This window comes from Gadus chalcogrammus, chromosome 4 (genome assembly GCF_026213295.1).
Source record: "Gadus chalcogrammus isolate NIFS_2021 chromosome 4, NIFS_Gcha_1.0, whole genome shotgun sequence".
NCBI lineage: Eukaryota > Metazoa > Chordata > Actinopteri > Gadiformes > Gadidae > Gadus > Gadus chalcogrammus.
The window spans coordinates 1,457,985-1,471,188 of NC_079415.1; the positions used below are offsets into that span (position 1 = coordinate 1,457,985).

At 42.4% G+C, this 13,204-nt stretch overlaps 1 protein-coding gene across 6 annotated transcripts in view; it reads right to left on the reverse strand.

Moving 5' to 3' along the window:
* LOC130381623 (NACHT, LRR and PYD domains-containing protein 12-like) overlaps window positions 1-13,204 on the reverse strand; it is a 75,696-nt gene that overhangs the window by 22,917 nt on the left and 39,575 nt on the right. For 5 of the 6 annotated variants that reach the window (XM_056589309.1, XM_056589305.1, XM_056589304.1 and 2 more), the window contains 4 exons: window positions 12,960-13,185; window positions 9,273-11,109; window positions 8,728-8,901; window positions 2,923-3,096 (listed from right to left, as the gene is read on the reverse strand). In XM_056589309.1, the coding sequence (XP_056445284.1) occupies window positions 2,923-3,096; window positions 8,728-8,901; window positions 9,273-11,109; window positions 12,960-13,185 (2,411 nt within the window). The remainder of the gene's footprint in view (window positions 1-2,922; window positions 3,097-8,727; window positions 8,902-9,272; window positions 11,110-12,959; window positions 13,186-13,204) is intronic. The other variant, XM_056589308.1, reaches the window with a different exon arrangement.

Sequence of the window (13,204 nt, forward strand, 5' to 3'; positions counted from 1 at the left end):
AATTGCCTGCTTGAGCTAGCACCCCAATTTACCCTCCCGGACCCTACAAACATTGGCGGTTTCAATCTGATGTAAATGAGTATCCTCTCTATACCTGAGAGTGTCCAGTCTCCAGCGTGGATCCTCCAGTCCAGCAGAGAGCAGCGCAGCTCCAGAGTCTCCTGGGTGATTGTAGCTCAGGTCCAGCTCTCTCAGATGGGAGGGGTTGGAGCTCAGAGCTGAGGCCAGAGAAGCACAGCCTTCCTGTGTGACCAGGCAGCCAGACAAGCTACACACACACACACACACACACACACACACACACACACACACACACACACACACACACACACACACACACACACACACACACACACACACAAGAACTATGACGAGGTAAATCTCTTCAATGTCCTCTGATGTAGAACTTGTGGTGTAACTGTTTGAGATATTGAGTAAAACTGACCTTAGAGTTTTCAGTGAACAGTGTGGACTCCCCAGTCCAGCAGAGAGCAGCTTCACTCCTGAATCCTGCAGATCATTTTTACTCAGGTCCAGCTCAAACAGACTAGAGGAGTTGGAGCTGAGAACTGAGGCCAGAGCTTCACAGCATCTCTCTGACAGATCACAGCCCTTCAGCCTTCACACACAATAAAGCCAACATGTTAAGAACTGTAATGACTGTTGTACTGTATTTTAAATTTGTTATCAGACATGTTTTATTAGTTGAACTAAATGTCAGTACATTAGATCTTCAATATATTACTTATTTAGAAGTCAAATAACTGAAACTCCTGAAAATGCCCCTAAAAAGAGTCAGTTCTAAGAAAAATCTGTTATTAAACTTGACTAAACTCGTCGGAAGTACTGTCTGACCACATGATTATGAGTAAAATAGAATGTAATAAAACATACATCTTATACCATCGTTAACAAACTGAATCCAACATACAGGTTTTACTATCATAGCAACACAAATAGAGTGAGATGGAGGTCTTGTGTTAGATAAGATGAGTGGTAATGGCGCTGCGATGCACGCAGACTGCCAAGGTTTAGTTCAGTGCTGAGTTAAAGCGCGGCTGTATTGTGGCACCAGTGTGATCACTCAATTGGGAAACTTGACCCACTTAAGTTCCCATGAAGACACTCCACTTCGATCAGAAACTAAAACACTGGTTTGTACTTTGTGCAAAGTTTCATTGAAATGTCATCGCAGCACTTGCGCTATTCAAGAGCATGTGAAGAAATGCACTATTCTGGAAGACCCAGAGAAGAAGATAAATCCTAATTGGATCATATTATCCAATCAGCAGCTGGTTATTATTAGTAGGTATTTGATTGAGGAGGAGGGAGATGAATAGTTGGTTGGTGAGGAAAGATTTCGAGTCGCTGGCGGTAAAAACAGAAAAAGACCCCCTATTCAATCAAAACATTAACAACTTATTAAAGGTGAGTGAATCTGTTCACATGAATGGACACAGATGGAGGACATTCTCACGTCTAATAAAGGTCTGTGACCACATTTGTTAGGGTGCCACCAAATTACAAAGTAATTGGCAGCAGTAGAAAATGTGTCTTGAGCCTTGAGAGGACATATTCTACTTATTTATTTAGACCTGTTAACTTTCTGGAGGTAAATCTGTTCAATGTCCTCTGATGTAGAACTTGTGGTGAAACTGTTTGAGAGATTGAGTAAAACTGACCTGAGAGTTTCCAGTATACAGTGTCGACTCCCCAGTCCAGCAGAGAGCAGCTTCACTCCTGAATCCTGCAGATCATTGGTACTCAGATCCAGCTCTCTCAGACTAGAGGAGTTGGAGCTGAGAACTGAGGCCAGAGCTTCACAGCATCTCTTTGACAGCTGACAGCGATTCAGCCTTTACACACAATAAACAGAACACATTAGGAACTGTAATGACGGTTGTATTTGACATTTGTTATAAGACATTTTTTATGAGTTTAACTTAATGTCAGTACAGTAGATCTTCAAAATATGACTTACTTGGAGGTCAAATAACTAAAACTCCTAAAAATGTCCCTAAAAATAGCCAGTTCTAAGAAAAATCAGTTATTAAAATTGACTAAACACGTCTAAAGTACTGTCTGACCACATGATTATGAGTAGAATAGAATGTTATAAAACATACATCTTATACCATCGTTAACAAACTGAATCCAACGTACATCTTTTACTCTCATGGCAACACAAATAGAGTGAGATGGAGGTCTTGTGTTTGATAAGATGAGTGGTAATGGCGCTGCGATGCACGCAGACTGCCAAGGTTTAGTTCAGTGCTGAGTTAAAGCGTGGCTGTCTTGCGGCGCCGGTGTGATCGCTCTATTAGGAAACACGACCCACTTAAGTTCCCATAAAGACACTCTGCTCTGATCAGAAAACTAAAACACTGGTTTGTACTTTGTGCAAAGTTTTATTGAAATGTCACAGCAGCACTAGCGCTATTCAAGAGCATGTGAAGAAATGCACTATTCTGGACGACACAGAGAAGAAGATAAAACCTAATTGGAGTATATTATCCAATCAGCAGCTGGTTATTATTAGTAGTTATTTGATTGAGGAGGAGGAAGATGAAGAGTTGGTTGGTGAGGAAAGATGTCGAGTCGCTGGCGGTAAAAACAGAAAAAGACCCTGTATGCAATCAAAACATTAACAGCTTATTTAAATTGAGAATCTGTTCACATGAATGGACACAGATGGATGGTACGTGACCAAGAACATTCTCATGTCTAATATAGGGATGCGACCACATTTGTTAGGGTGCCACGAAATTTAAAAGTTATTGGCAGCAGTAGAAAATGTGTCTTGAGCCCTGAGAGAACATATTCTACTTATTTAGATCTGTGAACTTTCTGGAGGTAAATATGTTCAATGTCCTCTGATCTGTAACTTGTGGTGTAACTCTTTGACCATTGAGTAAAACTGACCTGAGCGTTTCCAGTGTACAGTGTGGACTCCCCAGTCCAGCAGAGAGCAGCTTCACTCCTGAATCCTGCAGATCATTGGTACCAAGGTCCAGCTCTCTCAGACTAGAGGAGTTGGAGCTGAGAACTGAGGCCAGAGCTTCACAGCATCTCTCTGACAGCTGACAGCGATTCAGCCTTTACACACAATAAACACAACATGTTAGTAACTGTGATCAATGTTTTGTTTGAAATTTGTTCTTAGATATGTTTTATTAGTTGTACTAAATGTCAGTACAATAGATCTTCAAAATATAACTTAAAAGTCTCGGCCCGTTTTGGAATCAATGGAGGACTGTGGACTGATAAAGAGTTATCTCGATATTTTCTGTTCGAATGGCGATATACGATATTATAACGATATTTTGAACAAAACAGATAAAGTGTGTAGTTTTAACTCTGCGCCACTATCAACCATTTATTTAGTGTTTTTTTTTTGCTCAACGAAGCACAGCTGTGCTTTAACAACAGATATGTAAGGGATAATGTAAAGAACGCCGGTCATTATCGGGAAAATAAGCCCCGACAGGGCGGACAGGACACCGACCTGAAGGGGCTGATTTTCAATAATGGCCGACGACGTTCTATACATTATCCCGCTTATTACACGGCTACTTGCCACAACAAAAAAATAACTTCATGGTGTGTCATTTTACAATTTATTTGTAACCAGCATTCGTAGTGTTGATCAGCAGAGAAATAGCCCGCCAAAGATGTTGACGTCGCATAGCAACCGAAGACGCTGGAGTTGACAAGTTACCGGACTATTTGCGGAGTGATACCAAAGACGTCATCGGAGACAAAAAATCCTGTTTTCCTTGACAGCCTCTTCTATAATATGAATGATTTTAGCTTGTGTGTGCCCGTGCCCGCGATAAATCACACACAAGCTAAAATCATTCAAATTAATGTGCTTTATTTCTTGCACTATTGGAGCACGTACTACTCTCATGCGCTCCGCCTCTGACTACGAGATGGTTAGTGTTACAACTTTCTGCTGTCGGCTCCCAGACATGTTCCCTCCAGGGCCGATGATCTCTCAGGGGCAACACACCCTTCACTTTGACCGGCAGTGGGTCTGCTTATAGGTCGGAATGAAGCGGGCACCGATTCTTGCCGGGTGCTCTTCACTAGACTTACATGCACGCTACCGCTCGCTCGTCCACTGCACTCACACGCTGACACCACACACACACACACACACACACACACACACACACACACACACACACACACACACACACACACACACACACACACACACACACACACACACAGAGAGTGATATGCGCACCAGATACTTTTTCGTGCGAACGAGATACTTTCTCGTGCGCATCAGATACTTTCTCGTGCTCACGAGAAACGTTTTGTTGTGATGCAAACGTCCGTGGGTGGGAAGACGCTAAGTACATATAAGGGGCGGGATTGAGCAGCTGAACATGGTTTGTAGGCTCAGAAAGCAGCGGTCAGCTTTATAAAATAGCGCTCGCAAGGCAACATCAAAATAATATACCGGTATGGCGATATTGTCTCAACTACATATCGCTTTTCAAAAATATACCAGTATAATTTTAAAACCGGTATATCGCCCAGCCCTAGTTTCCATTCCATCCCCCTGATTTTATGTGAACTTTGAAGTATCGAATCAGTAAACGGTGATGGAAACACCAAAATGCGCATAAAAATCCTCTAATTCGCAAAAAAGTTTATCCGCTCGCTTGAGATTGTTTTTTGAGAAATGCGAAAGAGAGTAAATTCGCAAAATGGGAGATGGAAACACACTTTTCGAAACAGCTGTGACGTAGCGAACTTTGAACACACAGGACTGACAGTCTTTCCGATTTCCGCATAACGACCGGCCATAGCAACCCTGCCGACATCAACGTGTAACGTCATCACCCTATTGTGCTCTCCCATACGTAAGGCACTCGACGTCGTCCTCATATTTCCCTTGCTACCGCTGTGTACATTGTAATTTCTCTATTTCTTCGTCTAAGGATGGAAGTTAAAATAGCCAATGATAACTTCACTGAAAGAACAGTTATGACTTGCCCAAGGGAACACAATTGCTGCTGAATTCCTCTCTCCATGTTTGTTGTTTGTTGTTACTCTTCTCTATTGGCTGACTAACAGCTTTCTGTTACATTTGTTACAGCTTTTCCACTTCTAACATTTATTACAGCCACGTATCGGCATACATTTTTTGCCTACAGCGCCACCTCCAGGCAGAACTAGGGAAGTTACCCGCTCCAACCACTTGATGGAAACGGACCTAATTCGAATTACTTTTTTGCGAACTTTCTAAAGATTTGCATCACCTTTTAGATGGAAACGCAGCTAATAACTTGGATTTTTATGTTGCCTTTCAAGATACTCAAGGTCGCTTAAATATAGGCTAAATAGTGAGGATATTAAACCTGTGGTTGAATTGGTGCGGGATGCAATAACGTCCCCAACAAACAGGAACAACCCAATCAGTCCGGAGATAAAATGTTTGGCAACACTTCAATATTTAGCAACAGGAAAAATGCAACTTTGCAATGCAGACGATTTAGGAATATCGCAACCATCAGTGATGGTTAAAACACATGGCGGCAGTGTAACAAATGTGCCTTTAATCATCCTTAATTATTTAATATATAAATATAAATAAATCACTTAAACCAACCTATTCAACTAGCGGCCCGTCGGCCAAATGCGGCCCCTATTCATTTTTTTCTGGCCCGCAAGAGGTTGCATGAAAAAAAGAAATAAAATAAAGGAGAAACATAGTTGCATGCAAATCAGGTTTCTGTGTGTAGCCTAGCCGGTGATACTAGCCAGTATCAGTACCCCACAATCAGGAACTGGCATCACTTATTCTGACAATGTTTGGCTGAACCGATACGTGTGAGTCTAGCTTTTCTCATATGAATGCCATCAGAACAAGGGCACGTTGCTCCACGACCTATGAGAAGCTGCATGAGTGTCTCAGGATGAGCCAAACTAGGCAAACAAGGCCGTGCAATCTTTCTCACTGACTCACTGGCTCAAAATGTCTCATATGTACAGTAGTTCTGTTTTGTGATGATTCAAACAACATTGTTTAATTCTAAATACGTGTCCAAAATCTTTTATAATGATACGATTAAAAGTGTAGAAGGAAGGAATGCGTCTGACAAGTTTATTCCATGTAGTACTATATATATTAAGTTAACACTACTTTAAGTACGATTTATTTGTAGCGATTCATTCACGTAGTTTTACTCTGTGTGGCCCATGAACCCCCAGTGGTTTTCCTTTTCGGCCCACTTGATAAGGAGGTTGAATAGCCCTGACTTAAACCCTCATTGTTTGTTTCATGCATCAATAGTAATACATCACTTTAATCATTGTTATTTATTTCAAATAATAATCAATTAATTTATTGTAAGATGATTTATTGCATTAAGTTTATTATCAGCTCAGTAGCAATCGGTCCTGGGAGTCGGACCATTTGGGCTTTCACTTGCGTTTCAGGTCTTTGTCTTCGTTTTCATTCATCATGATAGGAGGACTTGAACGGCGCTATGGGCTGATAAATAAAGTGTTTAAATGATGGAAATATGCTCATTGGTTAATAGTTTGCAGGGTGCTTTTAATAACCTCTTTGATATAATGCAATTGACGTATTTTTATTGTTTGCATTCTCTCTCTCCTTATCGTGCAAACAACGTCATTATCGTGGTCTGCACAAACTTGTCATCATGCGTGTATTCTGCTAACTGCACTGTCCATAAGTATTTGATAGGACTTCATTTGTAGCCTATGTTGCAGATGAGTTTCACCGAGACCGCCTGAACTCAACAACCAATCACCGTACTGACTGCTTCTAAACTCGTGCACGAGAATCAACGTAAGGGGGCGTCACTCTTAGTGATTTATCCTTAGTATGAGTAGGTCTCAGCGGCTTTGTGAAATACTTTTAATAAAAAAACTCCTACGTAAAAACTTTTAGCGCGACTTAGGAGCACTCCTAGCAGTAAGATAAAAAGCTTGTCAATACGGCCCCTAATAACTAAAGATTCAACAAAACTCCTCAAAATGTCCCCAAAAAGAACTAGTTCTAACCCTGCGTTCACACCAAAAGATGCAAAAAGATGCCGCGCAGCACGATCCCATTCAAAGTGAATGTAGAGACGCGTTGCGGGTTTGCTGCCGGACCACTTGCTGCCGAGAAAACCGGCAGCAAAATTGGATTTGCGGCGCGGCAAGATTTGATGTGCTGCGCTGCAGGCGCGTTCACGTATTTTGCGGCGCGACAAATGCTGCTCGAGTTGAAATATTTCAACTTTTCGGCAGCAAACGCGTGATGACAGCCAATCAGCGTTCAACAGCGATGCCAAAGCTGTGTTTTCCGTCCCCTTCAAAGCTGCATCCATATATGCATGGCCTGCCGAGCAGGCGATTTGTTACGATGGCCCATTGGTAACAGTAGGTAACGTGTTTACGTGGGTGAATAATTTAACTGTTTTGCACCACTTTACTATCTCTCTTGTAAACCAATCCTTGCAGACATTTAGAAATAAACATGTCCTCTGCCGTTGTCCCATGTCCATTGTGACAACATTGGGCAATGTTGCCATGTCATGTTTTTTCTGGTTTTGTTTGGGTTGGGTATTGTGTATCATTGTGTGTGTGTGTGTGTGTGTGTGTGTGTGTGCGTGTGTGTGTGTGTGTGTGTGTGTGTCACTGAGCTGAGACAAATGCCTGGCCAGGGGAGGAGAAACTTTTGCGGCGCAGCAGAAGTTTTGCTGTGCTGCAAAAACTTGATTTGCTGCGCCGCAAAACATCGGCGACAACGCGTACGGGCAGCAAATGCATCTTTTGGTGTGAACGCAGGGTAAGGAGAATCATATATTATCTTAAATGAGCCACTCTAAAGTCCACTTTACTGTCTGACTACATGATTATGAGTAGAATAGGAATGTAATAAAACATACACCTTATACCATCAATTAACAAAGTGAATTCAATGTAAACCTTTTACTGTCATGGCAACACAAATAGAGTGAGATGGAGGTCTTGTGTTTGATAAGATGAGTGGTAATGGCGCTGCGATGCACGCACACTGCCAAGGTTTAGTTCAGTGCTGAGTTAAAGCGTGGCTGTATTGCGGCGCCGGTGTAATCGCTCTATTGGGAAACACGACGCACTTAAGTTCTCATGAAGACACTCTGATTTGATCAGAAAACAAAAATAGTGTAAAGTTTTTACTTTGTGTAAAGTTTCATTGAAATGTCACCGCAGCATTAGCGATATTCAAGAGTATGTGAATAAATGCACTATTCCGTATGACCCAGAGAAGAAAATGAATCCTAATTGGAGTATATTATCAAATCAGCAGCCGGTTACTATTACTAGGAATTTGATTGAGGAGGAGGAGGATGAAGGGTTGGTTGGTGAGGAAATAGATGTCGAGGCACTGGCGGTAAAAACAGAAAAAGACCCCCTATGCAATCAAAAAATTAACAGCTTATTTAAAGTGAGTGAATCTATTCACATGAATGGACACAAATGGATGGTATGTGACCAAGGACATTCTCACGTCTAATAAAGGGGTGCGACCACATTTGTTAGGGTGCCACCAAATTCAAAAGTTAGTGGCAGCACTAGAAAATTGTCTTGAGCCCTGAGAGGACATATTCTACTCATTTATTTAGACTCGTTAACTTTCTGGAGGTAAATCTGTTCAATGTCCTCTGATGTAGAACTTGTGGTGTAACTGTTTGACCATTGAGTGAAACTGACCTGAGCGTTTCCAGTGTACAGTGTGGACTCCCCAGTCCAGCATAGAGCAGCTTCACTCCTGAATCCTGCAGATCATTGGTGCTCAGGTCCAGCTCTCTCAGACTAGAGGAGTTGGAGCTGAGAACTGAGGCTAGAGCTTCACAGCATCTCTCGGACAGCTGACAGCCATTCAGCCTTCACACAAAAAACACAACATGTTAGGAACTGTGATTAAAATAACTTGCATCTTTTACCTTCTCATATTGAAGGAATTGTATTAATCTTTTCTTATTAATTTTTTTGTTATATTTAAAACAAGGGATATTTAAATGTTAATTATCTAATGGGTGTACAATGTTAAATCGTTTGTAGTAGTGTTTGGATTTTTTTTTCTTTTTAATCAATACTACTTTTATAATGTAGTATTATGCATATTGTGTTGTGCATTGTGATACTTATTATAAGTGAACCTACAGAATTTTTTTTCTATGTTATTATAACTTTTATATTCTACTATCAGTTATATTGTGTTGTGTATTGTTATACATTATTATGAGTCAACCTACAGAGATGTTTTGGAGGCTTTGACCACCGGCAGCAGCCTCAGAAGACCCCCCTCTGAAGCTGAGTATTTCTTCAGGTCAAACACGTCCAGCTCCTCTTCTGATGACAGTAAGATGAAGACCAGAGCTGACCACTGAGCAGGTGAGACATGTGTTTTGAAGAGACTTCCTGATGTCAGGGACTGTTGGATCTCCTCCACTAGAGAATGGTCGTTAAGCTCATTCAGACAGTGGAACAGATTGATGCTTCTCTCTGGAGAGAGATCTCTGCCTATCTTGTGTTTGATGTAAGTCACTGTTTCCTTATTGGTCCATGAGCTACCTGCTGTCAGTTTCTGATGACCTATTTTAATCTGTTTGATCAGTGATCTACTTCCTGTCTTTCCCAGCAGACCTCGTAAAATAATCTGATTGGTCTCCAGAGAGAAGCCCAGGAGGAAGCGAAGGAACAAGTCCAGGTGTCCGTTCTCACTCTGTAAGGCCTTGTCCACAGCACTCTGATAGAAGAGGAAGAGTTTATGTTTTCTAAAGGTCGTTGGTTCTTTTGAGAGCAGATTGACCCCAGTGTTGATGAAGGTCTGAAAGACATAAAGGGCAGCCAGAAACTCCTGGATGCTTAGATGGACAAAGCAGAACACCTTGTCCTGGTACAGCCCACACTCCTCTTTAAAGATCTGGGTGAACACTCCTGAGTACACTGAGGCTGCTCTGATATCGATGCCACACTCTGCCAGGTCTGCCTCGTAGAAGATCAGATGGCCCTTCTCCAGCTGGTTAAAAGCCAGTTTTCCCAGAGAAACAATGATCTCCCTGCTCTTTGAACTCCAGTGTGGATCCGTTTCAGATCTCCCATGGTACTTCCTGTCCCCCTGTATGGACTGAACCCTCAGGAAGTAGCTGTATATCTGAGTCACGGTCTTTGGCATCTCTTCTCCCATCTGGGATGTTTTGAAGAAGTTCTCCAGAACTGTAGCAGTGATCCAACAGAAGACTGGGATATGACACATGATGTGGAGGCTTCGTGATTTATTGACGTGGGAGATGATTGTGCTGGCCAGTGTCTCGTCTTTGAATCTCTTCCTGAAGTAGTCCTCCTTCTGTTGGTCGGTGAACCCTCTCACCTCTGTCACCTTGTCAACACACTCAGCAGGGATCTGGTTGGCTGCCGCAGGGCGTGTGGTTATCCAGATGCGAGCGGAGGGAAGCAGGTTGCCCCTGATGAGGTTTGTCAGCAGCACGTCCACCGAGGTGGACTTTGTGACATCAGTACAGATCGGGTTGTTCTGGAAGTCCAGAGGAAGTCGACACTCATCCAGACCATCCAAGATGAAGACAACCTGGAACCGTTGGAATCTGCAGATTCCTGCTTCTTTGGTCTCAATAAAGAAGTGATGAAGCAGTTCCACCAAGCTAAACTCTTTCCCTTTCAGTAAATTCAGCTCTCTGAAAGTGAGGAGAAATGTGAAGTGTATGTCGTGGTTAGTTTTGCCTTCAGCCCAGTCCAGGGTGAACTTGTGTGTCAAGACGGTTTTACCAATGCCGGCAACTCCATTTGTCATTATTGTCCTGATTGGTTGATCGTGTCCAGGTAAGGGTTTAAAGATGTCCTGACATCTGATTGGTGTTTCCTCCATGGCTGGTTTCCTGGAAGCTGTTTCAATCAGTCTGACCTCATGTTCCTTGTTGACCTCTCCACTGCCTCTCTCTGTGACGAAGAGCTCTGTGTAGAAGTCATTCAGATCGGTTCTCTCTCCTGCTTTAGCGATTCCCTCAAACACACACCTGAACTTCTTCCTCAAATGAGACTTCAATTTTTGTTGGCAATCGACGGCATCAATTCCTAAAAGAGAAAACAACAAAAGACATTAATGGAAAGTGACATCAGTTGAACCAGGTCAATATTTCCTATTCAATTATCAACTTTATGATATTTAGTGGCTTCTTTACTTGTGGTCGGAGAAGCTGGTAGTGACAAGGACTGCATGTTACAGATACAAACTATTTAGCAGTATGATTGGTCTAATGATAGTAATAATGATAGTGAATTAGGGCCGGGCGATATGGACCAAAAGTCATATCTCGACATCTTCAAGCAGAATGTCGATATAAGATAAATATCGATATTTAATGACGCAATAACATAGTTGCCTTTGCCGTGCTTCAATTCGTCACTCTACACCGTTTGCACTGCTGTGCCTTCATTTCCAGCCTGCCTGCGTCGCAGTGCTCGTTAACCTGCCTTCCGGATGGATGGCGTTGCTAGGTTACTTGTTTATGTTTTATGTTTGGGTCTCGCGGAGTGAGAAACCGTTAAGTTAGTTACCGTGGAGCTACCGTTATTACTATACCTACCTACCGTTTGGATTCACCAATACTATTCCTACCGTTCAGAACTGAATACAGTTTGATGGTTCAATAAACCTTGGACTACACACTGCCTCAACCTCGTATTTCAGAACATAACAATATCATTTATAATATCAGGGCCAAAAGCTGAGTGCTCCTCCGGAATATTATGAATCGTAACGCTCAGCTCCTGCGGGTGTCTGGGAGTCTGCAATCATTTTGGGACAATTGCCGTACTGCCTTTATCTGAATAATTTTTTATTTTTTTTAATGTCGAGACAGCTTAAGATTTTGCGTCGCTGCACGCATTTTTGAGCACTTTGCGCTGATGCAAGTGATGGAAAAGGTTGGTCGTATTCGACCCTTTAGTTGCGACAGATTTGAAGCACTCTCTACAAAGTACCTGATTCTGTAATTCGTCAGACACCTTGTACCCAAATCATTTCCAAACTATGGAGCCATTTGCCTTCTGCTCACATACAAGCTCCTCTGCACCGTGTTTGCCGGCGGACTCCATGTTTCGCGCCGTAGGAGATTTAAAAAAGTGACGTGAGTGGAAGGGGGGCCGGGTGTGTGTGAGTCGGAGGCAGAGCGGGAGAGAGATAAGCAGAGTATATAATAGCAGGCGGCAGTCGCGATTCGAAACTGCCGTTATTTGGATCAAATGTGCTGTAATTTCAATGCAAATTAAACTACATCGATGTTGACGACAGCGTCTTGTTTGAAAAAATATCAATATATTTCAAACATCGATATATCGCCCAGCCCTATATTGAATCAGTGTCAAGTGACTTGTTATGCTGATACAACAAGATAGTTTTGCATCTCTTCTGAGTTATTCTGCTGTTGATCTGCAGTATAATGCTTAAAGGAGACATATTATACCACCAGGTGTGAGTGTGATTTGCCTTACAAGCCGTTTCGAAAATCTGCCCCATATGACATCACTAGTGGGCGTGTCCACCGAGATCTGTGCTGGATAGATCAGTCTACCAGCTTATCCAGTGGATTGAAGTAAACGTTGCTCATCTATCCGTCATACATCTAGGCCGACACGACCACTAGTGAAGTGATATTGAGCATATTTTCGAAACGGCTTGTAAGGCTAATCACACTCACACCTGGTGGTATAATATGTCTCCTTTAACATTCTTTAACCTGATACCCCCACAATAACTCCACATGTCTGGATCAAACCATTTAACCTGAAAGTCTATTTCTACTTTTTTCCGCATGAATCTCCTCTTTTTTTAAATAACAGTATATTCACTTTCAAATTTAAGTTTCTTACTGCTCCGTTTCAAAATAAGAGTATTTTCTGTCTTCAAAATAAGAGTCTCTTACCGCCCCACAGTGTGTCAGCCAGTTCCTCCTGGTTCATCTCCATCAGGCAGAGCTTTGTGATGTCCACCACTCCCTGTATGGCGCGCCTCCTCTGCTCCTCCTTCTTACCATCCACCTCCTCCTCCTTCCTCTGACTCTCTGAGCATTGTGGGTAATCTGAGAAGAGATCCCTCCAGAGCTTCTTCAGCTCCTTGTCTAGAAAAGCGTGTGCGTTCTCCTCAGCCCTCTGGAATAGAGCAAACATA